Source organism: Cervus elaphus, chromosome 11 (genome assembly GCF_910594005.1).
Source record: "Cervus elaphus chromosome 11, mCerEla1.1, whole genome shotgun sequence".
NCBI lineage: Eukaryota > Metazoa > Chordata > Mammalia > Artiodactyla > Cervidae > Cervus > Cervus elaphus.
Window position 1 is genome coordinate 97,844,637 of NC_057825.1, and position 22,537 is coordinate 97,867,173.

At 44.6% G+C, this 22,537-nt stretch overlaps 1 protein-coding gene and 1 pseudogene across 8 annotated transcripts in view; both read left to right on the forward strand.

Moving 5' to 3' along the window:
* Nucleotides 1-22,537, forward strand: part of AFF3 (AF4/FMR2 family member 3) — a 612,117-nt gene that overhangs the window by 571,372 nt on the left and 18,208 nt on the right. For all 8 annotated transcript variants that reach the window (XM_043918598.1, XM_043918593.1, XM_043918592.1 and 5 more), the window contains 4 exons: nt 3,734-3,935; nt 5,993-6,114; nt 17,324-17,387; nt 20,878-21,014. In XM_043918598.1, coding sequence (XP_043774533.1) covers nt 3,734-3,935; nt 5,993-6,114; nt 17,324-17,387; nt 20,878-21,014 — 525 coding nt within the window. The remainder of the gene's footprint in view (nt 1-3,733; nt 3,936-5,992; nt 6,115-17,323; nt 17,388-20,877; nt 21,015-22,537) is intronic.
* LOC122702546 lies at nt 21,073-22,482 on the forward strand (annotated as a pseudogene).

Genomic DNA, 22,537 nt, shown 5'->3' on the forward strand with positions numbered 1-22,537 from the left:
CAAGATCGGGGTCTCCAAGGTGAAAGAGCCCCCCCCATCCCTCCTCAAAGGGGTTCCAGTGGGACCTGCATGGCAGTGACTCCGCTCCATGACAAACGGCTTCCTGGCAAAGCAAGGCCCCAGATATTTATTATAAGCGAGGAGCTCATCATCAGTCATAGAAGCTCTTTCCATTTAGAAACAGCACAGCTCAGAAACCACTTTCCCTCTGCTCAGACACTCTTCACTCTCCCCAACTGTGTACATAGGATTTTTAAGGGGAGATTAATGTCTCAGTGCAACACATAAAAATGTAAGCTGAAAGGTTAGGAGAAGATGTAGAGCAGCACTAAAGCCCGGAGAGGAAATTAGAGAGCATGGGCGCCCGAGCGCAGGCGCTGCGGTGTTAGAATCACCTTGGGGAGGAAGGCCCGGGGCTCTGGAAGGGCTGAGTGAGGAGGAGCAGCAAAGACAAGCTGGCCAAGCCCACAGTCCTCTGTGCCCGGCAGGTGGTGTCCCAAAACACTGGGGACGTGTGAATGGAGAAAATGTGGCTCCAAAGTGTCTTTTATATGTGTGGCTGAGTTACACATGTGCTTCTTTGTTGATGCCTTAAATAACCTGTCTGCTGGCTCTCGTAACTGCTGTAATTGCTATAATTGCTAGTAGTGATGAGTCTAAATAATATTTGAAGATGTCTGTAACAACTGATATGACATGAAAATATCTGTGATTTCCACCGGTGACACAATCACAGGTACTGCTAGTAGCACACCTGCTAAACCACTCCTCTGCTTTCCTGCCTTCGTTCATCATTAAAGGAAATGTTCCGTGTCAGTGAGAGGTTAATGACAATGAAGATGTAATTTCTTTTCCATGCAAGTTCAGGGACACCAGGATAAAAGCAGAGGTCCTCAATCTCCAGGGTTGAATGCCTGAAGATCTGAGATGGAGTTGATGTAATAATAATAGAAATAAAGTGCACAGTTAAATGTAATGCACTTGAATCATCCCAAAACCATCCCTGCTCCTGCTCCTGGCCCGTGAAAAAATGGTCTTCCACAAAACTGGTCCGATGCCAAAAAGATTGGGGACCCCTGTTCTAGACCCTTTGCTTGGCAGAGCCTGCTGGCTGTGATAGTTTCACTTATGTTAAGTAGGGACTCAATGCCGCTATGAAAGAGCTTTGAATTTTTCTAGGCAAAGTGGTCTGTGTATCTCTGAAATTGTGATTACCTCTGTCAAGCTGTACCAGTGTAATAAGACAATGCTATATATACGGTAATCGCATGTCCCAAAGACATGATCCCAAGAATGTTTCAAAATCACTTTAGTCAACTTCAATAGATAAACTTATGATGAAGAAGAAAAGATTGTATGTGCTTGACAGTATTTAATGTAATATTCATGTAATACAGTAATAACTTCCCTGGCAGTCCAGTGGTTAAGAGTTCACTTTCCCAATGCAGGGGGTGTGGGTTCGTTCCCTGGTCGGGGAGCTAAGACCCCATATGCTTTGTGGCAGGAAAAAAAAACATAATACTGTAATGAATTCAATAAAGACTTTTAAAATGGTCCACATCAAAAAGTCTTTTAAAAAATAAAATAAAATCATATAGTACATGGCTTAAAATTCAACATTCAAGAAACTAAGAGCTTGGCATCTGGTCCCATCACTTCATGGCAAATAGATGGTTTAACAATGGAAACAGTGACAGATTTTATTTTCCTGGGCTCCAAAATCACTACAGATGGTGACTGCAGCCATGAAATTAAAAGACAGTTGCTCCTTGGAAGAAAAGTTATGACCAACCTAGACAGCATATTAAAAAGCAGAGACATTACTTTGCCAACAAAGGTCCGTATAGTGAAAGCTATGGTTTTTTCAGTAGTCGTGTATGGATGTGAGAGTTGGACCATAAAGAAAGCTGAGCACCGAAGAATTGATGCTTTTGAACTGTGGTGCTAGAGAAGACTCTTGAGAGTCCCTTGGACCGCAAGATCAAACCAGTCCATCCTAAAGGAAATCAGTCCTGAATATTCATTGGGAGGACTGATGCTGAAGCTGAAACTCCAATACTTTAGCTACCTGATGTAAAGAACTGACTCATTGGAAAAGACCCTGATGCTGGGAAAGACTGAAGGCAGGAGGAGAAGGGACAACAGAGGATGAGATGGTTGGGTGGCATCACTGACTCAATGGACATGAGTTTGAGCAAGCTCTGGGAGTTGGTGATGGACAGGGAGGCCTGGCGTGCTGCAGTCCATGGGATCGCAAAGAGTTGGACACGACTGAGCGACTGGACTGAACTGAGTGCATGAGTGGGAAGTCGATTCAGCCAGGTCCAACTCTTCGCAACCCCGTGGACTGTAGCCCACCAGTCTCCTCTGTCCATGGAGAGCTCCAGGTAGCAATGCTGGAGTGGGTTGCCGTTTTATCCTCCAGGGGATCTTCCCGACCTAGGGATTAAACCGGCATCTCTTATGTCTCCAGCATTGGCAAGTGGATTCTTTACCACTACAGCACCACCTGAGTACTGTATGTAAAATAATAGAGACTTAGAAATAGGGTTTCTTTACTCATGTGTCAAGAAACCATTACGTTCAGACAATTAACGTCCATCTTCAGCTTCAGTGTTTCATCCTCACTGGCTGAGGGACTTCTGATTCGCTCACGGCAGTTTTCTAGAACACAGCTTCTCACTTCTCAGTTGTTGGATGCACAGTACTTTTTAAACCAGAAAGCTGTCATCAGAAATTCCCTCCCTACACAAATGTGTTTGCATAGCATTAAGCATCTTGGTTTCTCATTTGTTCTAGAGGCCTACATTTGTAATTTCTACACTGTGACCACCAACTAAGGATATTGCTTAAAAAATAAGAAGTGACCTTAATGGCTTGTTTACAACAGCACATGCAATGAAGAAGTCATAAATGCAGGGATAATGACTAACTCTTTGTCCAATGAATCTACCTTACATTAACTGACTCCACCAGGTGACTTCTAGAACCATCCCAAGTTAGCAATGATTGAGTTTATTTTGGGCTAATGTGTCTTCCTACTCTTTTTGTTTCCAAGTGAAGTAATAGAGAGAGCCCTATCCACATTACATACATTGTAAAGACCCAGATATAAGTGACTCCCTTCTGTGATGGTCCACTGGGATGTATTCAGGCATAGACAATAGTTTTGAAGGTAAAATAAGGAACTAGGAATCAGAAAATGTCATTTCTAATGACCATTTCAGTTCTTTGTATTCTGATCAATGCCTGCTTGCCTAACAACTGGAAGGTGGCTTCATGCTTGATTATTCTGCAATTGTGTTATTCTCTGTGTAATAATTAGTATAAGCTCAGGTGTTAGCAAAAGTCCTTTTGGAAGTAGAGATCTCATGTATCATTTAATTGAGTTTCCCATTACCTGCTGCTTGAACTTGTTAGGAAAACAGTAAGTGGTTTGCTGTGTATTTTGAGATCCTTGGATGAAAAGCTTGGGAAATGAAAGTATTATTCTTAGTTGTTTAGCTACAGAATTACTATTAATTCTGGGAGAATAAGTAAAGAAACAATGAACAAAATGTGTTTATTGTTTGTTACGGTCCTAATGCCATAAAATTGTTTCCTGGCATAATAATTCCCAGTAAATGTCTTCCTACCAGCAGGTTTTAAATGGGAGGTTTGGGTCATATATAAAACATTTTCCTTCCCCTGTGCTGAGTGTGTGACATTCCATTACTGTGACTTCCTTTCTCAGCTTGGCAATACCAATAAATAAAAATGAAAAAATGCTCCGGTCGCCCATCTCACCCCTCTCCGACGCATCTAAACACAAATTCTCCGGCGAGGACTTAACTTCCTCCAGCAGATCCAACAGCAACGGTCTGTTCACTTCCACCTCCTCCAACAAAAAGCATAAGGTGGAGAGCCAGCTGCAGACCCACGCCGCGGACCTCACGGTAGGTCGATGCCCTCCTGTCCCAGTTAACACAGAAATTAAACTGAGCACCCCGTACTCTTCCTGTAACCCAGCTCAGTCTAAACTCCAGCTCCAGGCCCCACAAGGCAGCCCTGAATGTTGCTCTGGGAAGACCCAGCAAGAGCTGCCCTTTGCCTCTCGCACAGGCTGTGGCCGAAGACAAAGAGGCGGTATTTTAAGCCTCTTCTGCTTAGGAACCTCTTTGGAGGACCTCATTTTCCATTCTGAAAAGAAACAGCCCTAAAGTAACTCTCCCAGGACAAAGTAAATTGGGAGTCTAGGGCCACCCAGTCTTTACATTTGATATCTTTCTTGCCCTGGGGCAGAGTCAAGCCTGGGGTTAGAGCTCAAGGCCAAAGCTGCAGGGCTCCCTGCCGCCCAAGGTCACCAAGGTGATGTCCAGTGTGAGACTGTCGCCCACCGCTCCTCTCCTAGTGACCTTAACAAGGGTGATTCCAACACCCTGCATTCCCCATGGCCCCGCATGGACCCGGGTACACCCCAGGTCCACCCTGTGGACACTCACACTGCATGTGAGTTCCTCTTTACGGACACTCTCTAAGAGTGGGCATCCCTGAGTACTTTATTTAATTTCAAACTCTCCCCACTGTGCTTCTCAAAACCAGCAGGGCTTTGTGAGGCAGGGAGAAATGAGACTTGGCAATAGGACTCTGCAAACAAACAGGGGAGGCAGCGTTTCCTGCTTTATCCAGTAAATCAAAGAGGCAAAAAAAGTTGTTAAGGTCCAGCAAGAGCCTCAGTCTTACTGAACCATCAGGGAACTAAGCCTCTTAGGCACCCTCATTTGAGAGCAGTTCTCTTTAGTTCTAGGATACAAGAATCTGAGAAGATCGTTATTAGGAAAATCTGAAATAAAAAGCAAGCAATTCAAATTTTAAACCAAACACAACTTCTCTTTGCCTCTAGATCCTTCTATCACAAGCAACTATGATGTGCAGAGGATCTTTAGCCAATTACAGACTTTATTTAGACCTTCTTTCACTACACAGGTGTTTATCAAGGAAGTACTTATTGTGTCCCAGGCACTCTGCTAAGCAATAGAGATGCATTGATGATCTAACAGATTCAATCTCTGCCTGCAGGAAGCTTACAGTCTAGCTGAGGAGAGCCACTTAGACCAGGGTTCACACACATCCATAATTTACTACTCTGCCTGCCAAAAAAGAAATGCCCAGAGTCCTAGAGGCTCTCATAACAAAGAGGCTTGATCCGCACATAAAATCAGCCCGTACTTAAAGAAACACTGGTATCTAGTCCACTTTAATTACTTCAGAGGAATCCATTTGAATTTCCTAACCAAAGACAGGGTGTTTTATGATCCAAATGATCAGCACACAGTAGGTGCTCCCTAAATATCTGTATCTCCAGGAGAAAAAAAAGGATGTTTAAATTTTCCCCCAGATAGAGAGTGTTCCTTTTTAAAGCACATTTTAAATAATTTCTTGCAACACCCATCGGCTCTTCCTTTCCGGCACAGACAGCTGATGAGAACCAGTCAGTCTATGACCTGAACCTCTCGTGAGGAACACAGCTCGGTGGTTCTGAGAGCTCAGGTCCTAGACCAGCACTCTGAAACTTGTGCAGAATGCGTGTTCTCAGGCCCTCCCCCAGACCTACGGAGACGGAGATGCTGGCGTGGTCTCGGCTGTCTGTGCGTTAATGGTGATTCTGATGTGGTCAGTTTGGAGAACCGTGGGTCTAGCAACCGGCAAGAGTAGGAGCCTGAGTCCTAGCCTGCAGCCGGCACCCGCAGCAGCCGTCTGAGCTTCGGCAGGTTCAGGATCTGGATGTGCGAGAGCAAGACTAAGACCTCCCTGGTAATGATGTTGTGGGGATGACATCTGACCACACGCATAAAAGCTTCCGGCTTGAGACCTGAAATGCATGCATTTCTCTTTCTTAATCGAAACAAAAAACGCTATCACGTCTAACCTAGAACCCAAGCAATTCTAAGGGGTTACTCCTTCAGCCAGAGGGCCAGTTTCTCAAAGGTGGGTGTGTTTGTTTGTTGTCTAGAAAGCGGCTCACAACAATTCCGAAAGCATTCTCCACAAGTCACGGCCGCAGACAGAGCCCTGGTCTCCAGGCGCCAACGGCCACCGGGACTGCAAGAGGCAGAAACTCATCTTCGATGATATGTAAGTGTGGAGTCTTGCTGATGTGGGGAAGCCCAGATAAGTGGGAACAGGGAGATGGTTTGTATGTGTATGTCTATATTAGACACATAGAAACCATAGTGTGGCCGTTTCTGTCATGTGACCCAGTCAGTTAAATGTCACCCTCTCAAAGGAAATTGCTGAGTGCACCCCCTGCGCCCTTGCGGGGCAGTGGTTTGAATGAATGGAACAACCAGGGCTAGCACGGTTGTATCCAGGATGCCAGAAAACTAAGGCAAATGGCATCAAGGAGTCTTATATTTCTGAGCACCTGCATTTGAGGTTGTATGCTACCAGAAAGAGGCGTTTCTGTCTTTGTAAACTGTAACAGGCAAAGAAAAATAGTGATTCGCTCCTGAAAGCTTTCTGTTCTCTAAAATGCTGTAAGTCTTTATAAAGGTGTAAATAATTCTTATACAGGAAAAAAATATCCTGTCATCCATCCCCCCATCATAGTGCCAAAACCCAAGTATTTCATTCCCAGCATCAACTCAAGAGGCGGAGAAACAAAAGAAGAAGATGAATAAATATAGCATCCTGGAAAGCTCGGGAGATGCCAAAAATGACACATGAGAAATGATAAAATGATACTGAAAATTATTTAGGCTCTTAGGGAAAAAAATATGTGTCAAGGACAAGCCTCCAGGGCAGGAGATATGGTTTCAAGAGTTTGGCTTGAATCCCATTGTCAACTTCAGCTATTCAGCAAGCATACAGTTGTGTATCTGTGGGAGTCATGCCCTTAAATCCCCAGCAGGGAGCAGCAGACAACAGTGAGAGACCCCCCTGCCCCCTGACTGCTGACCGTCCAGCTGAGGGGACAGACTGTAAACCACGCACCCCACCCACAGTCAAAAGCCAAAATGGTGCTAAATGTCCCTGAGTCCCTGCTTCCTAATCAGAAAAGGTGAGTCATGACCCTGGCCTCCTGGAGCGTCCCCTGGGACCCAGTGAGATGGCCCCTTCTCAGTGTGACCACCTGGAGAGTTGAACGCTGTCTCTTTCACCCTCATCTTCCTCCCAGCCTTCTGTCCCACCCTGTCTTTACCAAAAGTGTAGACAAGGTCTGTTTCTTCATGTCTGAGAAACAGGAATACTAAGTTGTCTCCCTCAGGCCCTGTTTGGACTTCATTAAGCTAACAAGGAGATAGACTTCGGGGATTGAGAGCCAAATCCAGCTTTTTTGTTTCTTCATTGGACACACTCCCAGATGATTGAGTTTAGTAAAGCCTAAGGGTGGCCCAGGAGAACGTGCGTTTTTCTCCTCTTCCTGTGATCGCACCTGCACTCAACCCCACACATGCTCTCCCTGACCCTCACCGGCTGCCCTTTCCCTCATCTCACTGCCCTGGGCAGCCAGAGAAGTGGTAATTAACCCCCAGGGTGAGGGGCGTGTAATGGGAGTACAATCCAATCCGACAGTCAACTCCATATACAATTAGTGTTTGGTGGTGTAAATTGTTCAAAGGGAGCGTTAACCATTTGTAAAAACAGGCAATTGGAATTGTATTTAATGACAATGTGGAAATTTGCATTTGGAAGATGTAGGAATCTTTTGATTTTCATCTTAATTAAGGATGCTGTCCCTAATATTAAGAAGCAAATTGAAGATAAAGTAGATACAGATGGGTCAGCCTCTGTATCCTTCAACTTGTAACTCAGTTCCTTGAGGAATGAAAAACAGTTATACTTGTCTTATAAGTCAAGTCTTTATAAGAATGGAAATGTGGCTCTATACATCATTCAAACCAAGTTTGCTGAGGTTTTGGGCCCCAAACCTCCCCTATCCATCTCAAGAAGCTTGCTGAGGGGGAGGGATAGCCTGAGAGTTTGGGGTTAGGAGATGCAAACTAGTGTATATAGGATGGATAAACAGCAAGATCTTTCTGTATAGCATAGGGAACCATATTCTCTATCCTGGGATAAACCATAGTGGAAAGGAATATGAAGAGGAATGTACATATGTGCATAACTAGTCACCTTACTATCCAGCAGAAATTAACATTGTAAATCAGCTGTATTCAATAAAAAGTAAATTTAAAGAAAGAATAATGCAGATATTATAATAGTGCAGATAGTGCAATAAAGATCTGGTGATAGGAAACAAAAAAAGAAGAGGAAGAAGTCATAGTCTAACAAAGTGAGCGTACACACACATTCAACAGTAAGGTACCTGGATCATCAAACATATCAAGGGCGTGGTGTTTAAACAGACACATATGGGAAATTAACATGTAAGGCATTTTCCAATGTATAGACCAGAAAGCTAAGTCCAAAACAGCAACAGCTAAACAGTCCTACATGGACCCGCAGCTCCTTGGACTGTTTACAAGAGGAAATGTCTCTCAATCTGCTGGGACGGCGGCTAATGTAATTTTGTCCCTATCTGTATCAAACCAAGAGGCTGTTATCATGCATTCTTCCCATTAGCAAACTGTGTGATTTTTCTGGCTGACAGCTACAATAAAACTGTTTCTCCTTTTATGGATATAGATGGAATTTAAAAAAAGCCCTCTTACATATCCATCATATGGAGAGAGAGACATCTTCCAATTGCCATGTGTCCCAATTGATTTGAAATCCATGACAGTAAAGAAACACGCGGCTCAAACAGCCACTCAGCCACTGAACTGAGAAAATCATGGGGAAATTCTTCAAGCTTGAAAAGCAACAACAGGCACTGTCTCTTCCTTGGAACAATAAAAATATGGGTCTTAAGAGATCACTGGGCTAGGAAGTCACCTAAAAGTGTGTAAAGTGTTCAGCTGGTATGTGCTGAGGTCGGGGGGGGGGGGGAGGGGGGGTGTATGCTTCATTCATTCCGTTATTAATTCAGGGAAGATGGCGGTCCATGGGCGGCCTCTGCAGGAAACTCCTCTGCCATCACAGTTCTCAGCCTCCTCCTGCTTTCTCCGCTCTGCACCGGCTTCAAGGACCATGATCTGGCTCCTGTCACTTTCCTTGTCTTGTCCTCACTGGAGGTGTCAACAGGCAGTGACATGAACAAAGAGAGATCACCAGAAGGAAAGAAGGAACTAGAGAATTAGCACCAAAATGATTTAGAGTTGATAGAAATCCAGTTATTGCACTCCCCAAAGTAACAGTTGCCATCCTGTCATTTCCCTTTTAGAGCCGCATCCCATAGCTTTAAAAAAAAAAAAAATAGTAAACTCATCCTTTTGTATTATAAATACTCGTTAATGGTTGAATAAACTTGCATTTCAGACAACAGTCAGAATTCAGCAGGCACTCCAGTAACAACTGTTGAATGACCCTAAATGGAATAACATTCTGGGGGGGGTGGGTTGAAAATGTTAGTTGCTCAGTCATGTTTGTCTCTTTGTGACTCCAGGGGCCGTAGTCCACCAGGCTCCTCTGTCTGTGGAATTCTCCAGGCAAAAATACTGGAGTGGGTTGCCATTTCCTTCTCCAGAGGATCTTCCCGATCTTGGGATCGAACCCAGGTCTTCTGCATTGCAGGCAGATTCTTCACCGTCTGAGCCACCAGGGAAGCCTGTCTGGCAGGGGCCAGGGGGTAGTGCCTGCATCCTTTTTTTCTTTTTTTTTTTCCGTGAATGTAAGGAATTACTACAGGCAAGTCAATTTAAATTCATAGTCTTCCAGCCCCTTCTCCTAGGTTACTTACCAATTCAGCAGGTACCAGGTGGTGCCTTCGGAATGCAGATAGAACTGAACAGAATAACTTATTTTAAAAATGTGATCCAGATCAGCCTGTCCTGCAGGCTCAGACGGGAGGCAGTAGGACTGCACCTCCTCCTCCCGTGATGTTTAGCCGTGTGCCACTTTCAGTCCTCAACGGGGTTTTTTTTTCAAGCTTCTTCTTTTGTGTTAGGGAATAGCCGATTCGCAATGTTGTAATAGCTTCCGGTGAACGGCAAAGGGAGGCAGTTATCCATAGACCTGTGTCCGCTCTCCCCCAAACTCCCCTCCCATCCAGGCTGCCACATGACACTGAGCGAGTTCCCTCTGCTATAATCTTTTGCTGGTTATCCATTTTAAATATGATGGGGCTTCTCCGATTGCTCAGTGGGTAAAGAATATACCTGCAATGCAGAAGACACAGGAGATGAGGGTTTGGTCCCTGAGTCGGGAAGATGCCCTGGAGGAGGACACGGCAACCCACTCCAGTATTCTTGTCTGGAGAATCCCATGGACAGAGGAGCCTGGTGGACTACAGTCCATGTGGTTGCAAAGAGTCGGACGTGTGCGTGCGTGCTAAGTCACCTCAGTCGTGTCCGACTCTTTGCGGCCCTATGGACTGCAGCCCACCAGGCTCCTCTGTCCATGGGATTCTCCAGACAAGAATACTGGAGTGGGTTGCCGTGTCCTCCTCCAGGGCATCTTCCCGACTCAGGGATCAAACCCACGTCTCTTATGTCTTCTACATTGGCAGGTGGGTTCTTTACCACTAGTGCCACCTGGGGAGGCCGAAAGAGTCGGACAGGACTGAGCAACTAGGCACACACACAACATTTTAAATATAGCAGTGTGTACATATGGATCCCAAACGCCCTAATTATCCCTCTCCACATCCTGCCCTCTGGCAACCAGGAGCTCATTCTGTAAGTCCATGAGTCTCTGTTTTATAAGTCAGTTCATTTGTGTCATTTATTTTTAGATTCCACATGTAAGGGATGTCATCCAATATTTCTCCTTCTCTATCTGACTATCTTCACTCAGTATGACAATGTCTAGGTCCATGCATGTAGCTGCAAATGGCATTATTTCATTCATTTTAATGGACAGCTCTGGTTTTAAGGTGACGCTGGTGTGATTACCAAACTTTTGTTTCAAAAATCTGTTAGGAATTTATATCCATGAGTAACAGCACTTCATTCAACCCAAAGCCTAGAAACCGACCTTATTAGTGCAAAGCCATGAGCTATAAATCTCTTGGTGTCATCACTAGTGACGGGAGAGTTCTTGGCGGTGGAAAATCTCGAGAACAGCTGTGTCACGAAGGCCTCAGTGCAGACGTCTGAGCACAGCTGATGGCGAAGCGCTTGGCCTCCGTTCACCCGTGCCATATTGCTTTGCCGGGGAGCCAGAGAACCCCGGATGCCAACCTGCCTGCTGCTTCCAGAAGGATGTGCTGACTCTCTTGCCCACATTTCACAAGGAAGAGTCAGTCACGATCATCACATTCAGCCAAGCCTCCAAACGCCCCATCTGTCCCCATGGCATCAATTATAGGAGCCTGGCTACTGAAACCTCCAGACGCTGAGAAAAGACCCCCTCTCCACCCGATGCTAAAGCCACGACCTGTGCCGTGTGGCTGGCAGGTCCGGAAGACGGAGTTGGCACTTGTGATGTAATGATACTCAGCATTCTTATAGCTGGAAGGATTTTAATTTTATAGACGATGGAAGACTCCTGTATGTGAAAGGTCAGGTGATTTATTCAAAGGACCCCGACTGAAATCCTTATGTAGGTGATATTAGATCAAGGCAAGGCACTCCTGTGGTGGGCTGGCCATGACCATTCCCCTCCCGAGGGGCCCCTCTGCCTCCCATTGCTTCAAAGCTGGACCCCACCCCTCCTGATAATACCATTCCTGTGCCTTTCTTTCTTCATATGGAATTTTTTCCCTTATGAAATCCCTCTCAGCCAAGGTTTGTTTGTTTGTTTGTTTTTAGTCAAAACAGAGAGAAAGAAAGAACAAAAGGATTTGGTCAGAGGTTGGGAGGGCAAGAATGGTGGACAGGGCCTTTCAGATCATTCTGATTGAAATCTGAGCCCTCTGATCCTTTTAAGGGCTTTGTAAAATGATTTTATCTTACCTGTGACACCCGGAGAAGAACAGCAATCTAATTGATGAGTTTCCACTTAAACAGAAAGTTGCTTATGATAGAATGACAAAAACCTGCACATTTAGCCTGCGTGTCCTGGAAAGCATGTGTTATTTTTTAAGTGTGGCCAGGAGAGGAGTCTCCTGTGAGAGCCTGTGACCTGTGGGAGAAACGATGTGTCATCGCTCATGCTTCTGAGAAGCCAGGGATTTAGGGGTCCCAGCCAACATCAAGGGCATAGAAACAAAAGCTGCATTTGAATTCTTGTGCTTAAAAGTTAATGTGCTTAGTTGCTCAGTCATGTCGGACTCTTTGTGACCCCATGGACTGCAGCCCACCAAGTTCTTCTGTCCGTGGAATTCTGCAGGCAAGAATACTGGAGTGGGTAGCCATTCCCTTCTCCAGGGGATCTTCCTGACCCAGGGATCGAACCCATGTCTCCTGCATTGCAGGCAGATTCTTTACTGTCTGAATCACAAGGGATGCTATAAGCAGCCTTCTCACTTCTTTCTGGAAGTGCTCATAAAGTCAACGGCAGCACCGGGGCCCCTGGCTATGAAGTGCCCTCACCCACAGCATTCATCTAGTGCGTGGAACACAGTTCCTCCACTTCTTACACGTTCTTAGGGAAAAAAGAACCTCACAGCTTGGGCCATGGTAACACCTCCAGGACTTATCAGATGACAAGCTGACAGGCCTATCAGATGATGAATTCATCTGGTGTGCAGTTGCATCATTGTCTGGTTTGGATTCCAACTTCCTAAGAAAATTATCTCGACTTGTGCGGTGCCAGGGAACCTGTTTGTTCAGACACGTCAGGCTTTCCATCTCTGCCAGTTTTCACAAAACAGGCTGGCTCTGCCGGGTTGGGGGTGGTGTTGGGGTGCTGGCGTTTCACAGAGGTAGGAGTCACAGAAAGCTGCCTGCCAGCCTGTCCGTGGGAGGGCATTTAGTTCCATCTCGGTCTCACAGGAGAACAAAGCATCAGGGCGCTGTGATACTCCCATGCCAGCAGAAACATGAGGGTGGCTCAGACCTACTGCTGCTGAGCTAAGGCCACGGGTATGCTCGTAGGGGCGCTGGGAGGAGAGGAGGATACTGCTCTCTGGATCCAGTGCTCACATTACTTTTGGTGCCAAGAGCTCTTATAACAAACATACATGTGGCTCAGCCTAGGTTTTTAGATCCTCCAAGCCTAGGTTCTAAAGAGCGCCTGAGATGCAGTCAGTTACATGCGTGATGTTTAACTGTACTTTTCTTAGGTTTTCTCATGGATTAGCATCAAATACCATCACCCTGAGAAACAATGTGAAGAATGTTATTATCACAATGAAAAGCAAAACTCTAGGTTTTCCACATTTAAGAATAAAAAAAAAGACTGGAGGAAAAATCGGTTTGAGCACTGAGATAATTAGGTTTCATTTTAGTGCCTCTGCAGTCTTACATTCTGTAGCTGCCGCAGTGGTGGCAGCAGTTTTATCTTCCTGCTGACTTGAAGGTCACCACCAGAGTGATGCCTCCCTGACAGCACGTGTCCATGGCGTCGCTGGGCAATCTGGGTGACGTCCCGTCATCCAGTTGCCTTTATAATGACCTGACCTGGAACCGAGGCTCCAGAGATCACCTGAGAGGAGAAAATGGGCCAATCACCAGGCAGTCTTCAGTGACTCAGTGCAGTGAGATGCAAAGATGAGAATTCTCATGTGTTCCTAAACAGGCCCTGATAGTACATTTCTTCAGCATCTCAGGTTAATGTTGTCACTCCTGTGATACAGGCAGAAAATAGATGTGTTACTTATCCACATACACTATTGTGAGAGTCTGTGACTCAGCCTCCATCCCAGGTTTAAAGAATATATTTACTCACTACACATAAAAGCAGCCCTGATGGCGATATCCATATGGGGAATTCGATGCCACTGACACCCCAGGGATAACTTAAAAGGCTAGTAAAAACGAAGATGCCTTGGCTTATTACCAGAATTCTTTCATGAAAACAAAATGTGTTTGAAAAAATGATGATCTGTCAGTGAAGAGGTCTACAAAAAAGAGGGCAAGAGAAAAATGACCAAACTCCTCTACTCGAGTGTGGGACCGATAATGATGCGGAGACTATCAGGTTGCCATGGAGATGTTCTCTGGCTCGTTGGCTTCGAGGCTGCACCCCATCAGAAGCCAACACTCTCTCTTCTAAACTCGAAATGTGAATGCATGGGGGACTCATTTCTCTTCTACCATGTACCTAAAACAAGGTGGAAAAGATCAAAGAGGTCTACGGCAGGGCCCACGCTGAAAATATTGTAGCTGCCAGCTTGCACACATGTGATGACTGCAGCCCGGGACAGCTCAGAAGGTAATTAAGTGCCTGGAAGTGAAGTGTGAACAAGAAGCGGTACCCGAGATCAGGAAAGACATAGCTGAGCTTGAGCCAAAATTACCAAGAAGGCCTTTTGTTATTGTTCAGTCGCTAAGTCATGTCCAACTCTTTGTGACTGCATGGACTGCAGCACGCCAGGCTTCCCTGCCCTTCAGCATCTCCCAGAGTGTGCTCACTCGTGTCCGTTGAGTCGGTCATGCCATCCAACCATCTCATCCTCTGTTGCGGCCTTCTTCTCCTGCCTTCAATCTTTCCCAGCAAAAAGGCCTTAGGGTCTAAGAATTAGAGACACAAGCAACATCTGGCTCACTGTAAGCATTTAATGAAGGAGCAGAGAGGAGGGTGTTCTAGGGATGAGGGAAGGGATGAGCAGGGCTGAAATGTTGACCAGCCAGTGAGGACACCACTCACTGTGGTTGAGGGACTGGGTGAGTAAGTAATGCAGTGAAGAGGGTTAGGCAAGATTAGGGACCGGAACTGAGATTCAGTTTCAGAGGCCCTGGAGTTTGATTTTAGATCTGTGAGTAGGGTGGTGATATATAACGAAAGACATATTTTACAAACATCGCTCAAGAGTTAAAGCTCAGGAGAGATGGGACAGGAGTGAAACTCGAGGCCGGGAGAGGTATTGAAAGCCTGGACCTGGGTGGATGTGGTCCTTGAGGAAAGAAGGGGATATTGACAAGGAAGCCTTCATAGCATGTGATAACAGCAGGGAGGAAAGGGATGGAGGTACGGGAGCTCCTTTCCTGAACAGGTAGGCTCCAGGACCCCATGTGAACTCAGGAGTCAGACCTGGCTTCCAGCTAGTGGTAGATCTGGTCTTCTGTTCTGGGGCATTCAGCAAAAAGACAAAAAATATTGCAGAGGATTTTTAAGATATGAGCCTATTCTGTATGGTGCTATTATGGTGGATATACGTCATCATACAGTTTTCAAAACCCATAGAATGTGCCACACCAAGAGTGAATCCAAATGTAAACTACAGACTTCAGGTGATAATGACATGTTAGTTTAGGCTTTTTTTTTTTTTTAATCTGACTGTGCCGGCACGTGGGATCTTTTCGTGCAGCATGAAAACTCCTAGTTGTGGCATGTGGAATCTAGTTCACCAACCAGGGATCAAACCTGGGCCCCCTGCACTGGGAACTTTGAGTCTTAGCCACTGGGCCATCAAGGAAGTCACTCAGTTTAGGTTTATCAATTGTAACAAATGGGCTGCTCAATCGAGGGGTGTTAGTAGTAAGGGAGGCTGTCCACGTGTAGAACCAAGTGGTTTATGGTTTTTTCTACTTTCTACTGTATTTTCTACTTCATTTTGCTCTGAGCCTAAAACTGCTCAGAAAACTTGACAGTCTATTAAAAAACAAGAACAAAAATAATGTAAATTGCCAGAGTTGGCATCAAAGACCCAACAGATAGGCAGTATGTGTTCAAAGGTCAATCTGTGGACAAAGAAGAATAAACCACCATGAAAAGCAACCAAAACGTCATTAAATGGAATAAACATAGAGGAAATAAATTGGAGAAAGAAGAGATGGTCGAAGCTGGGCCTTCCTTTGAAGGAACCCACAGGCTTCACCCACCAGTGCAGACCCGTCAGGATGAAAGGAAGGGCTCAGGCCCGTGTGGCAGGGAAGACATGAAGGGATCATGACCCAGAGACAGGAGTTTCATCATAAACATAGGGGGGCCCTGCAGCCACATTCCTATCTCCTTGTTGGGAAAGTTAAATATTCCCAGCGTGTTACCACAAGTGCTGACGACAATTTATGGGGAAGAAGAGACAGAAAACCAAGGTCTTTCTCTTGCTTCTGTGATTTGTGACCCAAGATTAAGTATTTGCTTTTATCCTGGTTTGTCCATTTGTTTGACTGATTAAACCATTCAAATGAGGATCACAGTTTTGGATGGTAATATCATTGACACGATCTGTGTGATTTTTTTAAGCATTTTGACCCCTTAGATAAAAAAGGATGCTCTGGCTACCTAATATTGTAGTATGGAAAAAGACTCATTAGAATCTGAAAGAAGGCAGTTCAAAATAAGTGTGTTAAATAGACTACACAGTGTATGATTAATATCACTACTAACATCTTATCTCCCATCAGGGTGTGCTGCCTTATGTTGAGTATTCATGAATAGGTCAAGTTTGTTGATTACATAAAGACCCATAATACACAAAAGGTTTATACTGATGGTTCCTAAACTATGTAGATTTTTAAAAATCCACCTGACGAAGTACTTAAAGGTGCTGTCTGATGAGTGGTTTAGTGTAACTTGGGGTCATTTCACACTCTCAGATTCGTCCCTGGATAAATTACCTTCATCTTGCAGCAGAGTCGGGTTATTGCTTTAACAATGCCCATGCCTGGGATTAAATGTTTACCAGCCAGCTAATCAGAACTCAAGAGAATACAAGGTAGACATCATTTTACAATTAGCTTCATTACAACTGGAATGCAATCATTCCAGCGTCACCTCTTTTCATTTCTCACTGCAAAGCTTTAAAATAATTATAGAGACACATACAACTTTAGGTACCAGTTATGCAAACAGACAACACTGATTTTCATAAGGCTAGACAAAGACATACACCTATGTACAACTATACAATTATTATATCTTTGCCATCTTTGTACCAAAAACAGATTGTTTTACGTAAGTGTCATGTGAAATAAGATTTTGCATTTTCTTAACCATGAAATAAAAAAATCTGATTTACAAATTAGGCGCTGGGGATCCATGTTAAAAAATCACTGTAAACATATATACTTATCTACATATATTTAGCATGTTTTGAATTGCTAACTTAAGAACAATATAATGGTTGTCTTTTACATATAGGCGGCAGTAGTTTGGAAATGCAAAAAAAAAAAAAATACTGATTCCATCTTAAGCAGAGTCTTGAAATTGTGGTTGAAGTTTGAGCAAAGGAAAGAATATTTGCTGAATATCTTACACTTGCTCAGTAATGATATTTCATGTCGCTCTCTCCTCGTAGGCCACGCAGTGCAGATTATTTTATGCAAGAAGCTAAGCGAATGAAGCATAAAGCAGATGCGATGGTAAGACCTTTTCTCTCCAGATCTGTTCCTCCAAATTACGTTTGTACCGCAGCTTCATCGCTGGGGCAGCATAGCCAGGATAATTATAAAATCTATTACAAGGATGGCTGGGTCTGTTAAATGCAGAAGTGTTTATATAATCCAGGGCTCATGGCCCAATAAATTATGACCTCAACTAATAATGTCTGACTTGGAGGAAGCCCTGGATAAACAAATATTTCAATTTAGTCCTAAAGTTTGAATGGGAACCAGAGGCAATGGAGTCAGTGGGTGGTAGGTTTTTGGGTGTTTTTCCCTTAAAAAAAAAAAAAAGGTTTACATTTTTCTCCCTTGTTAGCCTAGCCAATCCTTGGCTTGGTCCCAGGATCAAATCCCTTTTCAAAAAGACTTTTGTTCTTCGTGTGTACCTGCCAAAATAAATACTTCCCCTGAAACTGGACAACCGAGAAACTATTACACACACACAAGACCATAAAGTTACTATGATTTGATGGTTTCAAAGAATAAGTTTTCTTATTTGGGAAAGCTTAACGCCTTCAGGCAAGAAGGCCTGATTTTCTTCTGTAAGAGATCATATGGTGGTTCCATCTGAAAGTCTCATCCTAAAGGACCCCTTCTTCCTTGGTCATTTCAGTTCTGCGCCCCTCCAGTGTTCATAACTGAAATCAGGGCACTAGAGATGAGTTAGGCATCTCAAATGACCTTTAGCTCAGTTCAGTCCTCAGTCATGTCAGACTCTTTGCGACCCCATGAACCACAGCGTGCCAGGCCTCCCTGTCCATCACCAACTCCTGGAATTTACCCAAACTCATGTCCATTGAATTAGTGATGCCATCCAGCCATCTCATCTTCTGTTGTCCCTTTCTCCTCCCGCCTTCAATCTTTCCCAGCATCAGGGTCTTTTCCAATGAGCCAGCTCTTCGTATCAGGTGGCCAAAGTATTGGAGTTTCAGCTTCAACATCAGTCCTTCCAGTGAACACCCAGGACTGATCTCCTTTAGGATGGACTGGTTGGATCTCCTTGTAGTCCAAGGGACTCTCAAATGACCTTCAGAGTATTATTCTTCCAGGGTTGCAGGTGCATAAATTGTAACCTCACGCTCCCCAATGATACTGAGGTTGCCCACCAAGCATTTATTAGTATAAAGCTAATTCCTGGGTCCACTGGTATACAGGGGAAACAATCACAGAGTATCAGAAAATACAAAAGGGAAGTAGGAGGTAGAGTTCTCCTCCTCACAATCCCACAGTCTGATGGAGCACGGGTCCCCAGCCGATGTGCCACAGACCACTACTAGTCTGTGATGTGTTAGGCACCGGACCACATAGCAGGAGGTGAGTGGTAGGCAAGCAGAGCTTCATCTGTATTTACAGCTGCTCCTCGTCACTCATTACTACTTGAACTCTGCCTCCTGTCAGATCAGCAGCAACATTCTATTCTCTTAGGAGTGTGAACCCTACTGTGACCTGCAAGCTTGAGGGATCTAGGTTGTGCACTTCTTATGAGAATCATCCCAAAACCATCCCCCGACTCCAGTCTGGAAAAATTGCCTTCCACAAAACTGGTCCCTGGTGCCAAAAAGTTTGGGGACCTCTGTGATGGAGAGGTCTGGTTGCCAGTAGAAGCCAATGCATGGTCACATTGAATTTTAAAGCAGGAAATTTCCTGCCCGAATTGTCCAAGGTTTACCAGGATTCTTCATTCCGTGTCTCCTTGCCCAGCCTGGCCTTTCCCAGTGACACTTTGCTACAACCACATTGGCCCCCTGCCGCCTCTGAGCACACCTGACTTGTGCCAGCCGGTGGGCTTTGCACCTAGAGAGGGCACACTCACAGTATCTCACACATACACACTCTCACTGTCGTGCATACTCACACCTTCAGTGTGCTCCCCAGATTCCACCAGATCATACTTTCCCTTCCTGGGTCACCTTCTGGGTCCCTTCAGGTCTCCTCCCTGAGGACCCAGCCTCCCTGTAGCCCTGTCACTTGCTCCCTCCTGCCCTCCCTTTGGCATTGGACCCCTTTGCATTTCACTAGTTAATCATGGACTCCCTTGCACTTTGAGCTATCTCATGAGTGCATATTTTTTCTCTCTCTAAATACATGTTCCTAGAAGGAGCTTTTGTGTGTCAAGTGCAAATCACACAGAATCGGGTACTCCAGCAAATACTTGTTGAAAGAAATGACTTCCTTAATCTAAAAGCACTGCCAAGAAATACTCCTCTTAGGTTTAAAGCTGTTTAAATTCTTGATTTGCTAACACAGGAGAGTTTTATCTTACATTTCCGTTTCCCAAGGTGTCATGAATAATGAGAGGGTTTTTTTTAGAGGCAAGACTTAGATCAGTAGTTAAGAGTCTCTGTAATTCTGTTTTATTTGGTGAATGAATGTTTGAAAACCTGGCAGATTATCCAATCCCAATTTAGAATGTGTTATCCATCGAGAGTAAGAATGTATGGAACCACGAATCTGATGTATACATTTAGATTTATGAGAACCTAAGAATGTAAAGCTGATATAGGGAAAGATTATCATAAGTTTAGACAGTCTACAGTCTCCTGCAAGGGCTTCCCCTGTGGCTCAGACGATAAAGAACCGACCTGCAATACAAGAGACACAGGTTCAACTCCTGGTCAGGAAGATCCCCTGGATAAGAGATTGGCTACCCACTCCGGTATCTTTGCCTGGAGAGTCCCATGGACAGAGGAGCCTGGCAGGCTGTAGTCCATGGGGTCACAAAAGAGTTGGACAGGACTTAGCAGCTAAACAACAGCAGCAAATCCTCCCAAATCAGTTCTATTAATGTTCAACATTGTGTCCAAGCTGATATCATTCCTTGAGCTTTACCTCCTCTCCCTTTCTTTCCTCACCCTTAGGGCGGAGTCCTATTCATGAAACAACTGAAAAATTCATAACTACACGAAGACATGGAGATGTATTGGGTTGACCAAAAAGTTTTTCGGTTTTTTTTTTTTTTTTGTAAGATGTTACAGAAAAACCCAAATGCACTTTTTGGCCATCCTAATAGATGTCACAAACAGTGCAAAAGATAATAAGCAAGGCCTTAAATTGTCCAAGTAGGAGTATACCATAAAAATGTGAAAACTCTTACATAGAGTCAAACCCATCAGCTTACACATATACTAATATTTAGCAAAACAGCAAGGACCAAGGGGTGAAGTTGATTTGACCATTAGGAGTTAAGAAAGAGGACAATAGAAATTAAAGCAGCCGTGAAGTTCTGTGCAATTCTGATTGTGATGTGGATTTGGCATAACTCTGTATAACCATTCACTCACTTGCCCTAAACCATCAGGAATCTGTGAAAATAACTAGAGAAGGAATTATACCCTATTTCTATCTTTTCTGGGCTCCATTCGCAAGACTTTAGAACTTCAAAGTCGAGTTTCTCAAAGTATGTAGATTTTGTGACAACGCTGTTTGAAAAACTCTTCTTGAGGAAGACACTGTTCACTGTCTTGACCAGGTGGAAAAGTTTGGAAAGGCTCTGAACTATGCAGAAGCAGCCTTGTCATTCATTGAGTGTGGAAATGCCATGGAACAGGGCCCCATGGAGTCCAAATCTCCTTACACCATGTATTCAGAGACAGTTGAGCTCATCAGGTAAGCGCTGCATTTTCTTGCAAGGGGGCAGTGCAGGGAGGTGGAGGGAAGAATATATATGTATAAGCACTGTGAACACAGAAAAGATCACACCATCTGGGTCAAAATAGTGAGCAGGCCTGCCGTTGCAATGTCAAGCAGGTGCTGGAGGGTAAGCGAAAATGGTATTACAATGCTGTCGGGTTCAGCGCACTGGGCCTACTGTGAGCTGATACAGTATATGAGAAAGACAATGTAAAAGAAGCCACGAGAAGGCTTCCTGAGCTTTTGTGATGACAGGGGGTACATATTAAGAGAGCGCTGGACCTGAGCATGAGGAAACAGGTCTTGCCTTTAGTGACAGAATACGAGGAGGATAAATTCTACCCTGAGCCACACCCTGAAAGAGGGTATTCGGGAAAGAAAAGAGAGAGAAGAAATCATCATGAAACAATCATGCAGTCTAAATCTGTGGATGTGGCTGCCCTCAAGTATCTTTATGAAGTTGGTTAAACCTGAAATGTGGGCTTCCCGGGTAGCTCAACAGTAAAGAATCTGCCTGCAATGCAGGAGATGCAGTTTCGGTCCCTGGGTCAAGAAGGACCTCTGGAGAGAATGGCAACCCACTCCAGTATTCTTGCCTGGAGAATCCCATAGACAGAGGAGCCTGGCAGGCTTCCGTCCATGGGGTTGCAAAGAGTTGGACACGATGGAATGATCAACACTTTCACTTTCAAACCTGAAATGTACATTGTAGAACTATCTGTGCTATAACTGTAGTACTTTAAATAAATACCTATTATAATTATTCTTGGGGGACAGAAAAAGATCACACTGTCAGTTACCAAGAGCCAGTGTTCATCCCCCAAATAAGATGGATGATCTTGCAATGTGTTTTGGTATCGCCTGCCTCCTTTGATCTCTGTGTGAGCGATGGTTGGGAGGACGGCTCCTCCAACCCCACTGGCAGGAAGGAAGCTTTGTCTGAAGGAGATATGAGTTGCCAACTTCACCTGCTGGGAAGTGGCAGAATTTGAACTCTTTTCACCTCTGTGCTGTGGTTTTATTATTATTATCTGATTCAATATTATTTAGATTTCTATAATCTAAATTCTAACTCCAATCAATAAATGATTCGGGAGTATTTAATAACAGGAAAAGAAGGTGCAAGGGGACTTTCGGAAAGGAAACCCATCCGATGAGGCTCTGTCTGAAAAGGCACTGGGCTTGTTCTGGTCTAAGACTTGGACCTGAGCACCATCCCCCAGCCTGAGTTAGGACCACGGGGTGAACAAACGCAGGCTTTGTGACAGAGGCACAGCAGGGCCATGGGCGGGAGACGCCTGCCTTCCACGAAGGCTGCGTGGAAAGGCACATCCTTCATGTCGCTAATGAACCATTAAGGGAATTTCATCCATTAATCGTTCCGAGAGAGCCTTTGTCATGTTTTATGTCTTTAGCTGGTTCAGCTGCTCGGAATAACGTCTAATATGCATTATATGAAATAACCCTTCCCAAAATTAATTTTAAGAGATTTTTCTAAT